This window comes from Schistocerca americana, chromosome 6, assembly GCF_021461395.2.
Source record: "Schistocerca americana isolate TAMUIC-IGC-003095 chromosome 6, iqSchAmer2.1, whole genome shotgun sequence".
Lineage (NCBI taxonomy): Eukaryota > Metazoa > Arthropoda > Insecta > Orthoptera > Acrididae > Schistocerca > Schistocerca americana.
In genome coordinates, this window is record NC_060124.1 from 366,015,319 (window position 1) to 366,036,715 (window position 21,397).

At 39.6% G+C, this 21,397-nt stretch overlaps 1 protein-coding gene across 5 annotated transcripts in view; it reads left to right on the plus strand.

Annotated features, from left to right (window-relative positions):
- Nucleotides 1–21,397, plus strand: part of LOC124619536 (probable ATP-dependent RNA helicase spindle-E) — a 265,425-nt gene that overhangs the window by 85,767 nt on the left and 158,261 nt on the right. For 4 of the 5 annotated variants that reach the window (XM_047146000.1, XM_047145997.1, XM_047146001.1 and 1 more), the window contains exons 12-13: nucleotides 268–395; nucleotides 4,187–4,405. In XM_047146000.1, the coding sequence (XP_047001956.1) occupies nucleotides 268–395; nucleotides 4,187–4,405 (347 nt within the window). The remainder of the gene's footprint in view (nucleotides 1–267; nucleotides 396–4,186; nucleotides 4,406–21,397) is intronic. The other variant, XM_047146002.1, reaches the window with a different exon arrangement.

Here is a 21,397-nt window from a genome sequence, read left to right on the forward strand (position 1 = left end):
TATTTGACTCAATCCCTCCTTGCTGTGGTGGTAGCATACTGTCCTTTCCATATTGGCATCTTTCCATTGTGGACTTTACATTCTTTGTAGCAATGAAAATGCTTAAATTGATTTTCTGAATAAAGATGATAAATTGGCAGGTCACAGAGTAATGCTGTGTGTTAATAGAAAGCTGTAAGTACTATATTATTTGGACTTTACCTCATGGTCTGCAAAAATGATAGTTACAAGTAACTTTAAATTATTTTCTTTTCTTTAATTATTTAGGTGCGGCTATGTCAGTGCGGAGTATGTTTAGCACTCCCTTCCGAGAGCGAATGGCAGCATACCACTCGAAACTGACATGGGCAGATAGCTCATGTTCCGACTGTATTGCATTTCTTAATGCTTACAAGGTAAGGATTATTCATAAAGAGGCAAAAGCAGTGTTCAAATTTCACTGTGTCCATAACATTTTTTAAGCTGTTTGCATCTCTTGATTATGAAAACTGACAGACATTTAGAATTCTCTGCTAAATTTGGCTGGTTGTAGATTTCCAAAATTGGGTTCCTAAGTGGAAGTGTGGTGATATCCTCCAGCCTCCTAACACCCCTTCTGCTTTGGCTGCTGTGGGAAATACTACTGTGCTAAATAGTGATACAGTATATATTAGATGTTGTTATGCTAAATAAGTCTACAGACTCCTTCAGCATCAAGTTTATTAAAGATCCAAGGGATAAATGTTTCTTGGTGCGGAACACTTGATACCACACAGCCTCTGGGACACTGCATGCACTCTGGCTCCACAAATCTTAACCAAAAGGTGTGAGGTGCTGCAAAATTTTATTTCCAATTTTAATTTTGCACCTCTGAAAGACTGTGTATGTTGTTCCCAAACATTTTTACCCTGGATAGCAGGGAGTTTTTTGAAATAGAGTAGTCTCGGCATAGTAAGAAGTACTTTAAAGGTGATGCTGATCATTGAAGTGGGTTTACTGCTATAATTGAAACTTATGTGTGAGGGATATTAATAAATAGATCAAACTTTTGAAACAGCTCACCAACCGCTAGAGTGAGCTTACTGCTGTTGAAGATCTCTTAGAAGTAAATTTTGACGTTAGATTACTTTTCACTGTGCTCCATTTTACATATTTATTTCTAGGGTGGAGCCATACAAATGTGCATATGTGGAAAATATCTGACAAATATCATTATTATCAATTTAATGAAAGAATAATTTGTGAAACTTTGTAGCAGAATACGGAAAGACAAATACGAGGGTGGTTTGAAAAGTTCTCGGAATCACCATGAGAGATGAGTGCTAGCGCAGTGAGTTGTTCATGTGATATTCATTGGACTGTTGCCTGTAAATACATGCCATGTCAGTGCTCTTGGAAGAGAGCTGTGGCAGTGATGTGACTCTGTTGTTGTTCCCGCTTAATGATTTGCGAAGATGGAAAAAATCGAGATTCGAGCAGTGATTAAGTACTTCGTGAAGAAAGGTATGAAAGCAAAGGACATTCATGTGAATTTCCAGAATATACTGGGGTATCTGCTCCTCCATAGTCAACTGTTGCGAAGAGGACAAATGAATTTAAATTTGGTTGGGAGAGCTTAGATGATGATCCGCGCAGTGGTCGGCCAAGATGTGTCACTATTCTAGAAATCATTGCAAAGTGAAAAAAATGGTCATGGAGGATTGCCAGTTGAAAGTGCATGAAATTGATCATGCTTGCCAGATGTCATCTGAAATGGTGTATTACATTTTAACTGAAGAATCAGAAATGAAAAAATTATCTGCGATATGGGTGCCATGACTCCTGATGTGTGCCTGCACACATGTGCCATCGCCATGGCAAAATTACACGAAGTAAGGTATGAATTGTTGCCACACTCTCCTTATTCACCTGATATGGCTCTGTCAGACTTCCATCTCTTCCCAAAACTGAAAATCTTTCTTGGTGGATGAAGATTCACTTCAAACGAAGATTGGATACCCGGAATTGGCAACTATTTTGCAGGCTTGGAGGAGACTCATTATCTAGATGGGATCAAGGCACTGGAACATCGTGGGACCAAGTGCATTAATCTACAAGGAGACTACATTGAAAAATAAAAAAAGTTGCAGTGATGTAAGTACTCTTTTTCTATTCTGTCCTGAGAACTTTTCAAACCACCCTTGTATAAACATTTGAGTTGCTTAAACAGGTGTTTGAAAAGTAATGTGTGTTTATGCTATGATTCATGGAGGTCATTAGTTTATGGTATAAGGGATTACTGATGGAGTGGATATCGTAGGTGGGTGGTGCTTTACAGTTTCAACAGGTAGACTTCACATGAATTGTGTCAGTACAAAATTTCTCTCTCACTTACTGTTTGAGAAACAGAGAAACATAACATACAAATCTTACAACCATGATCCCAAGCAGCATTTCTGCTGCTGAATGCTCGTTTGTGTGGTGAGTAGCACTTTATCCTTTCCATATTACTGTATTCCATCCTTCACTTTCCACCCTTTATCTTCTGGCAGAGGAACATGCAAGATGCTTGAGGAGGTACCTGCAAGGTACCCGAAGAAGTACCTACAAGATGACTGGGTGAACACCACATCTTATTCTTGTTGCTTACTTTTGTGCAATCAATACTTTTTTTTATATGGGACAAATTATAGAAGGAATTATTCTGTAAGACATTACTGAGTGGAAATATGTAAAATATGTTAGGAGGTTGATTCATTTGTTTCCAAGACACAGTTATACAAAGAGCAAAAGTTGCTTTAAATTGGAACATTTTACACATTTTGCTGATTCTTGTTCATATGCTACATCAATTCAGAATTGTTGAGGCTTTCATAGCCACTTGTTGGCATATTGCCTATTGACTTCTCTCTCAGGTTCTTGGCCGGCATTTGTTTGATGATTTTTCTGATGTTTTGTCAGCAATGGAGGATGAAGCTTTGACAGTGCCAGCCTCTCTTGTTGTCAGAAAAATCATAAAACAATTATTGGCCAAAGAACCCAGAATGGGCCAACAGGGAGTATGGCTACATCAGTTACTGTTGTGACTATTTTTTATACAGAACTAAATATAGTGTTTTTTCTCAAAATTTAGGAGGGTAGCGAAATGAAAGTGTGGTTGGGGTTAAAGTCTCCCTGTTTTCAGAATTTTCAGTTATACTGCTGACTTCGAGGAAGATTTTTCATCTGAGTTTCTTTGTACTTAGGTATCTTGCAGAGATGCAATTCTGTTTATATACACTTTCATAAAATTCCCATGAAATATGAATTTGTTAATTGAATTGACTTATGAAACAGCATAAAACTTACTATTAAAATACCACCTCCCAGGCCTAGGATTTCTAACACCTCAACAACTAAGACAAAAGTAATTAAATCTATTTTGGTATTAACCAAGGCTGTTCTGAAAAGTCACAATAGTTTTAACTGATTATCAAGTTTTTTGCAGCCAAGTCCTACAAAATGTACTACCTTCCAGAACTGACAACAACACTTTACTGATCACCGTAACATTGATTATTTTGCTTATGAGTTCTCCTGATGACAAGTAGCTCTTGCCAAGGGGTTCCAACCAGTTCTCTATGATTAGACAGTGACGAATCACTATATTGCCAATCTGAGGTATGATCCTCTCATTCTTACCTTAGGGTACTGTGGTAGTTGGTCTGATACTCAAGAATCTAATACTAGTTCTTTTGAATTCCTACCTCAAAATGAGCTTTGCATTCAATTGAAGAATGTCATTGTTAATCACCAAGGAGTTGCTGCAAGCTATAGGATTACATTTACAGAAAATATTTTGGAGTTTTCATTTTATTTAATGTTGACCAACTTCGTATCTAATAAGGCAGGAAACTTTGAATGAGTTACTGAATGAGGTCAATTTTTTTCTCTTGAGCCTCACATCGGCTAACATTGTACCATAACAGCTGATGTTGCATTAGACAATATTAGAACATCAGAATCTTTCAAGTCACTCTTTTGTGAATGCATCCAGCTTAAAAAATATATTGATTTCATCCACAACTGTAGCCCTTTAGAGTAATTGTAGAGTAGTAGTTTCAGCTTTTTTCCAGTTGTTAAGGAAAAAAACTGTTTGTAATGGTTGAAATAGTTGACAGTCATTTTCTACATTATTACAAGTGATATATGATCATTCATAGCAAACCGTCATCTTATCTCTCCACAGGTTTGGCATCATCATAAAGTGAGTGGTTTCTTTAAGCGGTCTGCTGGAGGTGGAGATCTTTCATGGTCAAAGCGCTATTTTATTCAGCTTAGTGCAATGCAGGAAGTGGATGTCCTTGTCACAGATCTCAAACAAAGATTGAAACAGATGGACATTGAAGAAACGGTAGGACCAGAGAGGGTTCGGTGGACGGAGACTGAATACTCATTGGTTTTGAAGGTAGGTGTTATTGCTCGCTACAAGTTTTTGTTTCAGTTTCTGCCGAGATGTACCCTGTTGTATAGTACTTTAAGATATGTACATACGTATTTTCAGTTAATTGAATTGCAATATTTTTGACTGCTTTTATTTTTTTGGTCACTTACAATTTTAAGATGCCCTGTTTTCAATCATAATGTAAAGTTTTGTAATGCTGCCTTAGTTTATAGAATATTAGTTCTTGTGTATTTTATCTGTGAAAGTGTAGGGGATGAAGATACATCTGGTAATTGCCATCTAATGAAGAAAGAAAACCATTCTTGATATAAACAAATCATTGAGCTACAGACCATTGTCTACGGCACATAAATGAGATTTTGAACCCTATGCTGTCTGGATATCCGTGCCAGCCATATCATTATGAGAGTGAATCATAGTACTCAGGATCTTGTTGTGTACCTATTTATTGCTCTATGCTACCTTCATACATTCGCCATTTTATTTTCTTACATCGTTGTTTGTATTCCGTAGAGCTTTTGTTTGGTAATCTGTTTGATAAGTGGAACCCTTGTTAGTTACCACTTTTATCATGGAATCTCTGGGTTTTGTCTTTAGTATATTATTAATGCAAATGGTAAAAATATCAAAAAGACTTTTTGTCGTAATTCACAATTTTTTTTCTTTTAAAGTGCCCCAACGAATGACACTAATTTAAACTTTTTACAAGTTTTATTGAGTTTTGTAATACAGGGTGTCGCATTTATCTTGACCACCCTAAATAACTGTTTGTCCAGATGCAAATTACAAAATGTTTCAAGCAAATGTTCTTTAGCCATCAGGGGACCATCAATCAGCATGGCTGCCTTCATTGTAGTTTTGTTTTTTACAAAGATATGAACAGAGGTATGACTTTTTTAAATGGCACTCTGTATTTTTTATTGGGTTATTCGTTTCCTCTCCTAAAGACCTATTCATAAATGTATCACAGTGTAACATTCACTGAAAAAATGTTATTAATTACATAACCCAACATTGACATTGACACTCTCAGCGCTTAGTGCAGGTACTCGGGGTAATGGAACACATCCACATGCTGGTGTTGACAGAGGACAAATGTAAACATAAGTAGAATGCACACTCGTCATTTCTTCAACCATCGTCAGTTGATGAGTTGCGCGAGTAGAATGTACACCAACGAAGAGAAGGTAGAAATGCTACTCATGTATATGGAATGTAAGTTAGCAGAACAGTAATTGCTATACTGTTTTCTTATGTATAGGGACATTTAGTACAGTAGTTTAGTCCTTTTAAATACTGTTGTGTAGAGTAGGCATACAGTAAAGGCTGTCCTTTCTACAAACTGCATCGACATAACGTTTCTTCTGTTGTTGTTGTTGAACGTAGGCGAAATGCTACACAGGCAGCGGAACTGTGCAGAGAGCGATACCCTGACAAGAACCCACCTTCCTGATAGATGTTTTCTCATCTTGTTGCGATGCTTCAGTAAATGGGAATTTTCAACCCATGACAACGCAATCGTCGTAGCACTCGCACAGACGTAGCTGCCGTAGCTGCCGAAGTTACTGTTCTTGCTTCTGTTGCTGTGAATCGACATGTGAGCAAACAACAGCTTGAACACGAGATTGGCATTCCTAAGACCTGTGTACATTGTATTCTTACACATCACTGGTTCCATCCGTACCATATACACCTACCTCAACAATTGCATGGGAATGATTTCCAGAATTTGTACAGTTCTGTCAGTGGGCACAGCAGCAAATCCTAGCCAACCTGAACTTCTTCTCCAATGTTCTATTTACTGATGAATGTTCCTTCTCAAACAAAGGACAGGTAAATACAATAAATATGTGTTATTGATCCAGTAACAACCCACGACCGGTGGAACATCAGCGTCGATGGAGGGCTAACATCTGGTGTGGGATGCTTGGTACTACAATTATTGACCATTATTTCATTAATGGCACAGCGTATGCCAACTTTCTCAGACGAACTCTTCCTCCTCTTCTGGTTGAAGTGCCGCTAAGAACCAGAATGCTTATATGGTATCAACACGATGGATGTCTAGCGCACAAGGCATTGTGTGCACATTGTGTTCTGAACCGAAGGTATCCTGCCAGATGGATTGGTCGAGGAGGAAAAGTTACTTGGCCTGGTAGGTCTCCTGATTTAAATCCTCTGGACTTTTTTCTTTGGGAATGCATTAAAGATGTTGTCTATCACAGTATTCCAACAACTCCAGAGGACATGCAGGAACTTATCGTGCTTGCTTGTAATTCTCTTCAGCAGGCAACACTGGAAGCAGTAAATAATTCTTTCACTCAACGAATGCACCAATGTATAGGTGTCCAGAGTGTTCTACTCCTGGGCAATGCTACAGGAGAGTCAAAGTCAATTTTATGTTATGTTTTTACTTGGTTTTCATTTGTTTTCCAGCAAGTGGACGAGTTTGTGATCCCAGGCTCAAAGTGAATGTTGTGTAATGTAATTAATAACATTGTGTTTCAGTGAATGGTACACGAATTACGGAATAAAAAATACAGGGTGCCATTTAAAAAAGTCGTACCACCGTTAATATATTTATAAAAAACAAAGATGCAATGAAGGCAGCCATGCTGATTGATGTCCCACTGATGGCGAAGGAACATTTGCTTGAAACATTTTGTAATTTGCTTCTGGACAAACAGTTACTTAGGGTGGTCAAGATAAATGGGACACCCTGTATACTGCAGACATGGTTGAAAGCTGTGCATTGACAGTAAATGGGCTTTTAGTCCACAATTTGATATTTAATCTCTTCATTTGGAAAATACTGATCAAATGCTTCATTCAGCCCTTTAAACGCTGAATAACATCTTCAATAAATGTGTCATTTCAACTTATTCCTCTTCTGGAAATCTTTTTATCATTAGGAAACAAACAGACCCAGTGAATGTATATAATGTCTTTTCTTGAAACAAGAATTTAATGTGAAGATTTACTTGGTGGTCGTGAAGGGTTAAATTAAGTTCACTGACCTGTGTAATAATATTGCTTAAATAGGCAATTTGAATCGGCCAGTTTCTATTAAATACTTGATCTTTCAATCCAAAATTTTGTTCTAATAAGAAATAATGTGTCTTGTTCCTCAGTTCAGAAATTGTCTTTCCTTGAGAAACCATCTGACCTGGATATGTAAAAGAAGAGATGTATGTACACTTGCCATGTCTTCACGTAGTATTTTAAATAAATGATTATTTAGTGGTTAAGACTTATTGAAATTTATAATTTTGATGACCACATTAAGAGCATTCTTATTTTGGCAGCAAGCACCTGCATATGGATCTTGCAGTGGCTACTGGAGTAATTTTTGCTGATTTTGTAGTAAGCTGTATAGCCCCAAGAATTTTGTGACTCATAGCCTTAGCTTCATCACACAAGTATCTATGCTATTTTCTTCTCTTCAAGAAAAGAATTTTGAAGAACAAATATTTCAACTGCAATAATACATAAAAAAGGTCCTCCAGTAACCTGTTTTCATGATGATATCTGCCTACTAGGAATGTGAATGTATGTCCCTTTTAATGACTAATTACATGACTTGAGACAAAAAGTAATTTAATTCTTTTTATTGGTTCTAAATCTCTGCTATACTGAAGAACTGTATCATTCAAAAGTAGGATCTTAGCTAATTCTCTTGCTGATTTTTCACATAATATAGCTGAAGATTTAAAAATTTTTCTGCACCTCAGTTGGTTTTTTGTTCACCATTTTCGTGGTGTTAGCCAAGCCAGAAACATTTTAAATTTGAAGAGCTTGTCACAGTTTCAAATGAAGAATTTGACATTTGTTTCTTTAAACTCACCACTAACATAGTTGGCAACACTGCGCCGACGCGGACTCTTCGAGTATTTGCTGCATTAAGTAATTATAAAAAACGTTGTTACTAAGCTGTTTTTAAACGTTTACAGTTGTTATAAATATAATCTAAGTGTTGTTAAATTAGTAGGAGTGTTAGTGAAGTATAAAATAAGATTAAACGGGGTAAGAAGCGTATTTTTCTTCTCGCGCCTGTAGCACGAATCCTAGGCCTAATTTCACGCGTGCGAATCATAAGTAAGCAGTGAATTAAACTTATAGGTAAACGTTTCCTGAGGGTATAAATATAAGTGTTGTTACATTAGTGGAAGTGTTAGTGAAGTGTTAAAGAAGATTAAATGGGGTAAGAAGTTTATTTTCCTTCTCGCGCGTATAGCACGGATTTTAGGCTTAATTTCAAGCGCGCGTATCGTAAGTAAACAGTGACTTAAACTTATATGTAACCACCAGTTTTTTTATTCAGTAGTCTTTCAATTTATTTATATCTGCTTGAATAGTTTCTAGGGTCCTTTGCTTATGTTTTAGTCAGTACTTATATCAATTTATACGATTTCTGTTTTTACCATGAGTGAGAAGTGTGTGACATGCCGTAGGATCGTTAGTTCCGGGGTGTGGTGTGATGGGTGCTGTAGTTTCTTTCATTGGGGCGAATGTAGTGGCGTGGGAAATGGGGACATAAATGAGGCTCATCAGTGGTATTGTAGGATCTGCAGTAGAGACAGGAAAATACTGGAACAGGAAGGGAAAATTGCAGCTCTTCAAGCTGACTTAGACAAGGCAAAGGAGGAACTGAACAGGTTAAAGAGGGAGAAGAGTGAACAGAGTTGGGAAGTGGCAACAGATAATAGGGGGAACAGGCAAAGGAGAACATCGGACAGCTTTGTCATAAATCTTGAAAATAGATTTGACCTGTTGCCTCAGTCAGAATCGGATGAGCCTCATGTAGCTGAAGCTGTAGAAAGGGCACAACAAGCTTTCAAGGACTTGAAAAAGGTAGGGAAATTTGTAAAGGTAGCTCCCATGGTAGAGGTGTTGGCCAACTACTGCAGGAAAATCTAGGTCCAGAGTACCAGTTCACAAACTTTTTCAAGCCTAGTGCAGATCTGAGTCAGGTAACAGAGGATGTAGGTTCTTTATGCAAAGATTTCATGAAGGAAATAGCATTGACAGAGACTCTGAATATTCCATAGAGAGTGACCTGGTGAAGATAGCATCAGCAACGAAGCATACGAGTGTGGGATTTGTGTCTGTGTTGAGACGCCATGATCGGCCTCATTTGAACTCTTCTGTCAGGAGGGTGAACTTGGAGCTTGAGTGGCTGCTTAGGACGGATGTAGGGTCCCATATTGGTTTGATTCCTGTGGATGCTATCGATAGGTGGGACTAAACTAGGCATGGCCTTCACCTCAATAGGAAAGGGAAGGGAAAACTGTCTGGGTTGACTGCAGAAAACATAGGGGGGGGGGGGGGGCGGCACTGTCACAAGGGGGGGGGGGGGGGGCACTGTCACAAGTGGTAAAATACCAGTGGTCACAGGTGTCAGAGGAATGCCTTTTTAGGATAGGGAAGGGGGAAAGAAAACGAGTTTTAAGAGAGATTGGCAGACACACTCAGTTTGAGAAAACAGATGAACAGGAGTTAGATTTTAGCACACAGATTGCGTTTAAACAATGTTTAACAGAAAGTAATCAGAAACTGCCAGTTCATCTTCGCCAAAGCAGTTATAATCCCATTAGTATGCAGTATCAGTTATCTTTATTACACCAGAACATTCCGGGACTCAGAAATAAAATTGATGAACTACTCATTTGTATTGATGAAATGAATTCATCTAACCAAATTGACATAATCTGCCTCCCTGCACATCAAGTGACCACTGGCATAGATATGTTAGACCTTTCAGGATTTAAGCTAGCTTCCTACTTCTGCAGAGTAGATATGGATGGAGGAGGAGTTGCCACATTTATTAAAAACTGCCATAAATTCAAGAACATTGACATTAATAAATTCTGTTTAGACCAGCATCTAGAAGCATGTGCAACAGAAGTAGAGTTCCATAACAGATCCTATATAATAGTAACTATTTACCGAGCACCTGCAGGAAATTATAATCTATTCATAAATCATCTAGAAGCTCTTTTGGGTTATTTAACAGGAAGAAACAAAGATATTTTGATTGCTGGTGACTTTAATACAGATTTTCTAATGCAATCTTCCAGTAAACATTTACTGCAGTGAGTAATGTTGCCTTTCAATCTAACTCACACTGTAAACTTTCCAACTAGGATCACTAAATCCTCAAGGACAGGCATTGATAACATTTTTATAGACAAAGCAAAAGAACAAAATCATATCATAAAACCTGTAATAAATGGACTATCAGATCATGACATGCAGCTCCTTGTTTTAGATGTAAATTCTGAGCAGATTATCAAGACTGCTAAGTCTGAGTACAGGAGAGTAGTCAGTCAACCAAATATTGAGTGTTTTAGAAAACTGCTCAAAGATATGAACTGGAAAGATGTTTATAGTGCCCAAGACATGAAAGAAAAATACAATACATTCATGAACAATGTCAGTACCATGTTTGAAAACTGTTTTCCCCTAAAAGTTACTCAAATTAAACAGAAGTCTATAATAAAACCATGGATTACACAAGCAATAAAGATTTCCTGTAAGTCAAAAAGGAAAATGTATCTGTCGACCAAGAATAGCTCCAATACTGATGATTTAGCAAAATACAAGGAATACTGTAAAATATTTAAAAAAGTAATTCAGACATCTAAACAAATGCACTACGAGAAGAAGATAGCAATATCAGGGAACAAAATAAAACAATATGGGATATAGTGAAAGAGGAGACTGGTAGAACCAGAAAGGAACAGGGGCAAATAGCACTAACGGTAGATGACACATTAGTAACCGATGGGCATAGTGTGGCAAATTTATTTAACAAGTACTTTATATCCGTTACTGATAGTATGGGATTGTCAGGATCAGTAAATAATGCCCTTGAATATCTGAAACTAGCCTTTACGAATAGCTTCAGCTACATGAATAGGTCACTCACTTCACCAAAAGAAATAACTTCCATAATAAAATCTTTGAAAACAAAGCATTCTAGTGGTTACGATGAAATATCAACAAAGTTAATTAAGGCATGTTCTTGTGAGTTTTGTACAATTCTAAGTTACTTGTGTAACCAGTCAATTATAACTGGGACATGTCCTGACTGGCTAAAATATGCAGATGTCAAGCCTCTATTCAAGAAAGGGGATAAAGAGATACCATCAAACTACAGACCGATTTCACTGTTGCCAGCATTCTCAAAAATTTTAGAAAAAGTAATGTACAGGCAGCTTCTCAACCATCTGACCACAAATAACATATTATCAAGAACACAGTTTGGATTTCTGAAGGGTTCTGATATCGAGAAGGCTATTTACACCTACAGTGAAAATGTACTTAATTCATTAAATAACGAATTACAAGTAGCAGGTATTTTCTGTGATTTGTCAAAGGCATTTGATTGTGTGAACCACAACATCCTTTTAAATAAATTAGAATTCAATGGTGTCACGGGCAGTGCTGCAAAATGGTTCAAGTCATACCTAGCTAACAGGAAACAAAGGGTGTCAGTACAAGGGACTAGTGAATTAAGTCATCAGTCATCATCAGAATGGGGAGAAATTACATGTGGTGTCCCACAAGGATCCATCTTAGGAACATTGCTTTTTCTTGTGTACATTAATGATCTCTCATCAGTTACACTGCCAGAAGCAGAGTTCGTTTTGTTTGCAGATGACACAAGTATTGCAATAAATAGTATGTCGAGTGTAGTTCTAGAAAGATCTGCTAATGATATTTTCATGGATATTAATAAATGGTTTAAAGCCAACTCATTGACATTAAACTTTGAAAAGACTCACTACATGCAATTCAGAACCTGTTAGAGGTTTCCACCCAGCATATGCATAAAATATGAAGAAGAGCAGATAGAAGAGGTTGACAGTCTTAAATTTCTGGGATTACAACTTGATAATAAATTCAGTTGGGAGGAGCACACCACAGAACTGCAGAAACGCCTTAACAAATCTGTGTTTGCAATTCGAGTGTTTGCAGATATAGGCGACATAAAAGTGAAAAAGCTTGCATACTTTGCCTACTTTCATTCCATAATGTCATATGGCATAATATTTTGGGGTAACTCTTCAAGTCAAACAAAAGTTTTAAGAGTCCAAAAGCGTGTAATACGTGTTATTTGTGGAGTAAATTCACGGACGTCATGTAGAAATCACTTTAAAGAACTGGGTATACTAACCACTGCCTCTCAGTATATTTACTCCTTAATGAAATTTGTCCTAAATAATATATCTCTTTTTCCAACAAACAGCTCAGTTCATACATACAATACCAGGAAAAAAATGATCTGCACAAGGACTTAAAAGCACTTACTTTAGTCCGAAAAGGGGTCCACTACTCAGGAACACTCGTCTTCAATAATTTGCCAGCAAACACAAAAAATTTAGTTACAAATAAAGATCAATTTAAAAGGAGCCTGAAAGACTTACTAGTGGCCAACTCCTTCTACTCCATTGATGGATTTTTTAATAGAAACAAATGATGTATTGTGTATATTCATACTATTAGTATTGTTATTTCAGCTATATAAAATAAAGAAGTTGACATGTTCCACATCTACAGTGTCGGTTAGACCGTCAGTGAGAGAGCACTTCGATTTCCTGCTGCTAATAAGGCGAGTACACCGTTCGCTTGTTACACATTTTTGCGAGCTTCAAACAGGTACAACTTATTTTCAGTTATCTGGGTAGTTACTATTTTATTTTTGTAATTTCTTGCGTGTTGGAGTGCCTACTAGACACAACCGTTTATTTTAATAACAGTGTAGTGTACAGTATCGCCGTTGCTATCGACCCTCGTATCGTACAGGCTTTTGTTTGTTTGGTTAGAACAGCTCAGTGTCGGTTAGACCGTCAGTGAGAAAGCACTTCGATTTCCTGCTGCTAATAAGGCGAGTACACCGTTCGCTTGTAGGGTAAACATAGTCATGTGTAGGGACTGTGGTTGTTGTGAGCGGACGCAAGGAGAATTGGCCACTCTTCGCGGGCAGGTGGAGGCTTTGTCTGTTAGGCTCATCGAGCTCGAGGCGCAGGCGTCGGCTCGTAGTGGCGTTGGGGCAACTGTGGTGAGACCTATGCCTACTTCAGTGGCCTTGGAATCGCATGGAACCCCTGATGTCGCTGCGTCTTCCGGCAGTGAGCATCTTACCGGTCAGCCATCACTCCAGGGTGAATGGCGGACAGTGGTGGGCTCGCGCGTGCCTGGCCGAAAGGCGAAGGTGGGATCTGGCCGCGTGGCAGCTGCCTTACCCCTTTCCAACAGGTACGGGGTGCTTCCTAGTGGTGATGACATCGTTTCCGAGCCACCACAGGATGCCTCGCCTGTTGGGCCAGTGGCCGATTCTCCGGCAAGGTCCCGACAGTCACAGAGGGCGGGCCTATTAGTTATAGGGAGCTCCAACGTTAGGCGCGTTATGGAGCCCCTTAGGAAAATAGTGGGTAGGTCGGGGAAGAATGCCAGTGTGCACTCAGTGTGCTTGCCGGGGGGTCTCGTCCGTAATGTGGAGGAGGCCCTTCCGGCAGCTATTGAACGCACTGGGTGTGACCGGCTGCAGATAGTAGCACATGTCGGAACGAATGACGCCTGCCGCTTGGGTTCTGAGGCCATCCTTGGTTCCTTCCGGCGGCTGGCTGATTTGGTGAAGACAACCAGCATCGCACGCGGAGTGCAAGCTGAGCTTAATATCTGCAGCATAGTGCCCAGAGTCGATCGCGGTCCTCTGGTTTGGAGCCGTGTGGAGGGTCTAAACCAGAGGCTCAGACGACTCTGCGACTATAATGGTTGCAAATTCATCGACCTCCGTTATTGGGTGGAGAACTGTAGGGCCCCCCTAGACAGGTCAGGCGTGCACTACACACCGGAAGCAGCTACTAGGGTAGCAGAGTACGTGTGGCGTGCACACGGGGGTTTTTTAGGTTAGAGGGACCCCCCCTTGGGCGAAACGATAAAATACCTGACGGCTTACCAGAGAGGACATTATCATCGTTGATAAAGAACGTCCGTCCTCAGAGACCAAAAACAGGAAAAGTCAACGTAATATTGGTAAACTGCAGGAGTATCCAGGGCAAGGTTCCTGAATTAGTATCTCTTATTGAAGGAAATAGTGCGTATATAGTATTAGGAACGGAAAGTTGGTTAAAACCGGAAGTGAACAGTAACGAAATCCTAGACACAGAATGGAATATATACCGCAAGGATAGGATAAACGCCAATGATGGAGGAGTATTTATAGCAGTAAAGAATTCAATAATATCCAGTGAAGTTATTAGCGAATGCGAATGTGAAATAATCTGGGTTAAGTTAAGTATCAAAGGTGGGTCAGATATGTTAGTCGGATGCTTCTACAGACCACCTGCATCAGCAACCGTAGTAGTTGAGCGCCTCAGAGAGAACCTGCAGAACGTCGTGAAGAAGTTTCGTGATCATACTATTGTAATAGGGGGAGACTTCAATCTACCAGGTATAGAATGGGATAGTCACACAATCAGAACTGGAGCCAGGGACAGAGACTCTTGTGACATTATCCTGACTGCCTTGTCCGAGAATTACTTCGAGCAGATAGTTAGAGAACCAACTCGTGAAGCTAACGTTTTAGACCTCATAGCAACAAATAGACCGGAACTTTTCGACTCCGTGAATGTAGAAGAGGGTATCAGTGATCATAAGTCAGTGGTTGCATCAATGACTACAAGTGTAATAAGAAATGCCAAGAAAGGAAGGAAAATATATTTGCTTAACAAGAGTGATAGGGCACAAATCGCAGAATATCTGAGTGACCACCATCAAACGTTCATTTCTGAGGAAGAGGATGTGGAACAAAAATGGAAAAAATTCAGAAACATTGTCCAGTACGCCTTAGATAAGTTCGTACCGACTAAGGTCCAAAGCGAGGGGAAAGATCCACCGTGGTATAACAATCATGTACGAAAGGTACTACGGAAACAAAGAAAGCTTCATCATAGGTTTAAGAGTAGTCGAATCATAGCTGATAAGGAAAAGCTGAACGAAGCGAAAAAGAGCGTAAAGAGAGCAATGAGAGAAGCATTCAACGAATTCGAACATAAAACATTGGCAAACAATCTAAACAAGAACCCTAAAAAGTTTTGGTCATATGTAAAATCGGTAAGCGAATCTAAATCCCCTATTCAGTCACTCGTTGACCACGATGGCACCGAAACAGAGGACGACCGAAGAAAGGCAGAAATACTGAATTCAGTGTTCCGAAACTGTTTCACTGCGGAAAATCGTAACATGGTCCCTGACTTCAGCCGTCGCACAGACGCCAAAATGGAAAATATTGAAATAAACGATATCGGAATTGAAAAACAACTGCTATCACTTAGTAGCGGAAAAGCATCCGGACCAGACGAGATACCCTTAAGATTCTACAGTGATTATGCTAAAGAACTTGCCCCCTTTCTATCAGCAATTTATCGTAGATCGCTGGAAGAACGTAAAGTACCTAGCAACTGGAAGAAAGTGCAGGTCGTTCCCATTTTCAAGAAGGGTCATAAATCAGATGCGAATAATTATAGGCCTATTTCGCTTACGTCAATCTGTTGTAGAATAATGGAACATGTTTTGTGTTCTCGTATTATGACGTTCTTAGATAATACAAATCTCCTTCATCATAACCAACATGGATTCCGCAAACAGAGATCATGTGAAACTCAGCTCGCCCTATTTGCCCAAGAAATTCACAGTGCCGTAGACACTGGCGAGCAGATTGATGCCATATTCCTGGACTTCAGGAAGGCATTTGATACGGTTCCGCACTTACGTTTAGTGAAAAAAATACGAGCTTACGGAATATCGGACCAGGTTTGTGATTGGATTCAGGATTTCCTAGAAGAAAGAACACAACATGTCATTCTTAACGGTTCAAAATCTGCAGATGTAGAGGTAATTTCGGGAGTACCGCAGGGAAGCGTGATAGGACCTTTATTGTTTACAATATACATAAATGACTTAGTTGACAACATCGGTAGCTCCGTGAGGCTATTTGCAGATGACACGGTTGTCTACAAGAAAGTAGCAACATCAGAAGACTCGTACGTACTCCAGGAGGACCTGCAGAGGATTAATGCATGGTGCGACAGCTGGCAGCTTTCCCTAAACGTAGATAAATGTAATATAATGCGCATACATAGGGGCAGAAATCCATTCCAGTACGATTATGCCGTAGGTGGTAAATCATTGGAAGCGGTAACGACCGTAAAATACTTAGGAGTTACTATCCAGGGCGATCTGAAGTGGAATGATCACATAAAACAAATAGTGGGAAAAGCAGGCGCCAGGTTGAGATTCATAGGAAGAATTCTAAGAAAATGTGACACATCGACGAAAGAAGTAGCTTACAAAACGCTTGTTCGTCCGATTCTTGAGTATTGCTCATCAGTATGGGACCCTTACCAGGTTGGATTAATAGAAGAGATAGACATGATCCAGCGAAAAGCAGCGCGATTCGTCATGGGGACATTTAGTCAGCGCGAGAGCGTTACGGAGATGCTGAACAAGCTCCAGTGGCGGACACTTCAAGAAAGGCGTTACGCAATACGGAGAGGTTTATTATCGAAATTACGAGAGAGCACATTCCGGGAAGAGATGGGCAACATATTACTACCGCCCACATATATCTCGCGTAATGATCACAACGAAAAGATCCGAGAAATTAGAGCAAATACGGAGACTTACAAGCAGTCGTTCTTCCCACGCACAATTCGTGAATGGAACAGGGAAGGGGGGATCAGATAGTGGTACAATAAGTACCCTCCGCCACACACCGTAAGGTGGCTCGCGGAGTATAGATGTAGATGTAGATGTAGATCTCCTCAGCATGGATCTATGGAACGAAAAACCAATCTAATCTAATCCAGGTGGCATGTTTGAGGTGACGCCATAGAGCTGTTTGGGAGTACTTTGCTGCATATAACCCACTGAGGATTATCATTATTGTCCATGAATACTTAAGGGATATAACTTCCTTCATACTAAAGTTTTTTAATAATTTGTCAGGATTGGTTATGTGTAGAAGTCTGAACTGGCCTAACTTCTGTTGATTATTGTATCACTGTCATTACTACAATAATTATCTTCAGTGAAAGAGCTTCTAAGGCCGGAATATGTTTAATGGTTGCTTATGTTGATAGTATTGTTAACAAAAGAATATAAAAGTCTGACAGCAATTAACACAAACATACATTCCCCTTTTATATAATTTATTTAAGGGAGTGGGAAAGGAAGCAAGGCGGGGGTGGAAGTGGAGGGGTTGCAAAATGTTATGTAAACATTTATTATTTTTTCTTTAAAGTCAGTACTGCCATTAGACTGTTGTTTATTTACTGTGTTACATTTACAGTTACACAATCATGATTTCAGCTTCAGAGTGCCATTATCAAGTGTTTTATGAAAGCAGGTTAGACAATAACATAACAAGTGATATAACCGTATAAGAGTCCACATTTGTAATGCTTGCTTACAAGTTTTATAAATTGCCTAAGATGGCATACTGTTGTATTACTATACAGTATTAGATACATTGTCTAAGAGTTGATATTTCTGGCAGAGCCTACTGCTTTGTTTCATTACTGAGTAATTGCACTGTTTCCTGGTCCTCCTCCGGTACTGCAACAGCGACTCATCAGTTGCAATTTGCAGTTAGGATGTTAGAAGAATGGGCTACAAAGATGGGTTTTCAATTTTCTGCAGATAGGTGTGTGTGTGTGTGTGTGTGTGTGTGTGTGTGTGTGTGTGTGTGTGTTTATTTTAATTGTTCTCGTTGTATTTTTAATTTACCTGACTTGCATATGAGGGACACCATTCTACATTTGGAAGACACAGTAAGACTTCTAGATCTCATTTTTGACTCAAAACTATTATGGATACCACATCTGGGAGATCTGAAAGCCAGAACCCAGAAGGCACTGAGTATTATAAAATGCCTTAGCGACAGGTTGTGAGGAGCGAACAGGGTGTGTCTGCTTTAGTTTTATAGGGCTTTTGTGCATTCACAGCTAGACTATGGATGCTCAGTGTACGAATCAGCAAGGCTTTCTTACTTGAGGATTATTGATGATATCCACCATGAGGGGCTAACCACAAGTGCTTGTAGGACAAGCCCCGTACTCAGTCTCTGTGCTGAGGCTGGGAACTACCGCTCACCATCTGGCAGCAGCTCCTTATGATACATCGGGCATAAAAGTTCTTCACAGCTCCAAATTCACCCGCATACCATACTATTGCTCGTCCACCTCTGGAATGCCTTTTCTCCCATCATCCATGAACATCAGTGTGTGCTGGCATCACTTCTTGTGGAACACGTCCAACCCCAGATCGACAGTTTTAACCACCTGCCACCATGGTTACTATGACACCCAGTGTAATTTTAGATTTAGTTTAGCACAGGAGAGATTGCGCTCCTCCTTATATTTTTAATTCTTTATTTCTTTATTTTATCACATTTTAACTGAGCACCACAACTCTGCAGCAGTCTTTACAGATGGGTCAAAACAACGGGACTCTGTAGATTGCTCTGTTGTTTTCCCTGATCATGACCTCAAGATCAAACAACTTCAAGATTTTACTGTCTTTGATGCTGAACTGTATGCGATCTTGCGAGCACTGGAGCAGATGATGTGTGCTTCAGGTGCTAAATTCCTTGTCTGTTCATATTCTCTGAGTACCTTTCACTCCCTACAACACTGGTACCCAGCAGATAAAGTAGTCCAGAATATCCGGAACACCCTCCTCCAACTACAGTGGCTGTGGAAGGTGGTGTCTTTCTGTTGGATACAAGGGCACATGGGCATTGTGGGGAACAAAAGGGCAGATGTAGCAGCTAGGGATGCATGTCATGACCCTCAGTTAGTTCAGTATGGCCTGCCCCTGCATGCTCTCTTCTAGCTGTCGAGGTCCAGAATCAAGTGTTGATGTGAAGACGAGTGGCTGGAAGTGCCAGATAGTAAGCTGCATCTAGTAAAGCCCACTATGCGGTTGTGGCATACCTCCTTCCAGCCACAAAAATGGATTGAGGTCCTTCTTACTTGTCTTTGCATAGGCCATAGTCCTCTGACGCATGGCTGCTTGCTCCGGCATGACGGCCCTCGAGTGTGTGGTACTTTTGACATACAGATCACTGTGCACCACCTTTTACTAGAGAGTGTTTTATTCTCAGACCAAAGGGCAGTGGCAGTCTTGCTGGCAGATCTGCCCTCTATTTTAAGTGACATTGAAACAAATGTGGTTTGAGTTTTAAGTTTTTGTAATTTGTCCAACTTGTTTCCACAAATTTTGAGGAGATGATGTTAGTAAATTGAGGGTGACTGTCTCATCCTTGTTTTTTGTAAGTGGTCAGTGAGTCACATTTCCCTGCACTTTTGTTTAGCTCTTCTATGGTTTTACTTCTGTTTTAATTCCATGTCTAGCACCTTTCACCCTTCTCCGTCATATTACGGCCTGTGAGGTAGAGTGATGGTATGGGTCAACACAAGTGAGGTGGGAATTGGTGAATTAGTGTCATTTTATAGGTTTCCTCTTCACTGTGTGACAACAATTTTAAATGTTTTATCCACATTCATTTCTTTTGATATGTGTGGGGGAACTGATAACCTTGGCACTGAGTGCCCGTAATCTCCAAACACACACACACACACACACACACACACTCAGTTCCAAGTATCTGCTGTATTTTGGTTTTATTGCCTTTCTTCAACTGATAAAGTGCTTCTCTTTTCGTGGTTTCTAATACCAGTGCACATATGCCTGGAATTACTAACAATCGTAGTAGCTCTCCTTGTTGAACTCTTGTGAATAATGTAGCTTGCTTCACAAGTTGCAATCTCTGAGTTCAAACATACTGTATCCTACAGCTGATGCTAATATACATTGGTGGTATGTTCTGATTGTGTTCAAGGGAAGTCAGAACTGCCTGTTTGCAATGATTATAATTTTGTTCCTCATGTCTGTACCTTATCTTCATACCTCGTGTATGATGTGCAAAGTTATGATGTTCTTCTAGGAACCCTCAAATACCTTGTTATTGCACTTTTTCTAATAGTTCCACTGTTTAATTTTATCTGAGAATTTCTTGCTGGGTTCCCTTTCAGCAAGAAATATATGGTTTTTTTTTGAGGTATTAGTGACAATTTGACACATTGACACCATCCTTCAAGTTCATGGAGCACAGCATTACTTTTGTCTTCTATAGTTCTTGTGGAGTCACCATTTACAGTGAATAATGTCTTTTGCAGGTGTTACCAGTTCACTTACATTAACACTCTCATGTAATTTCAGTAGTATGGGCTCCATTACAATATCCCAAAACCTTGGACCACGCACTGAGCGTGGTGGACAGTTTTTTGTTATGGTCATCGCTGTTTTACTTCCTGAGCACATCAAAGTTGCATGTTTCCCATGGCAATAGTCTCTCAGGCATTTGTAGAGCACTTCTGGACATTTTAACTCCATAAGGTGACCAAAGGAAGATGGTTATTAAAATCACCATTAAAATTGACCATCAGTGCTAGAGCATGTGTAGAATGAGTATCTGTCACTAGCAAGAGCACCTCATTAATTGCATCTTAAATTGACTTGCCTCTTCTAAACTCATCCTTTGTTGTCTGTGATCTTGTAATCTTTTGCATAGTAGTTTTTCAAATATCTTGCCAAGAACAGTCAGAGGATGAATTGGTCTGTAAGATTTTGGTGTCATCAGATCCTTGTCTTGCCCTTTACTTCTATGTGTACAACATTTGAAGCAGTATGTTTGGGGTCATGACAAAGGAGCTTGTTCGCTTCACTAATGTGGGAGAGAGCCATGCTAGAGCTGACTGTGCAAAAAGTATCTGATGGTAAGGTCTTTACCCACAACATGCAACGTCTGGCCTTGTGCTTTATTTATTGTCAAGGATTTCATAAGCTCGCTGGGAATTGCCACTGTTAAAATCGAAATGGGAAATTGTTAGGCATAAGCAAGATTCGGCGTGTACAAACTCACTC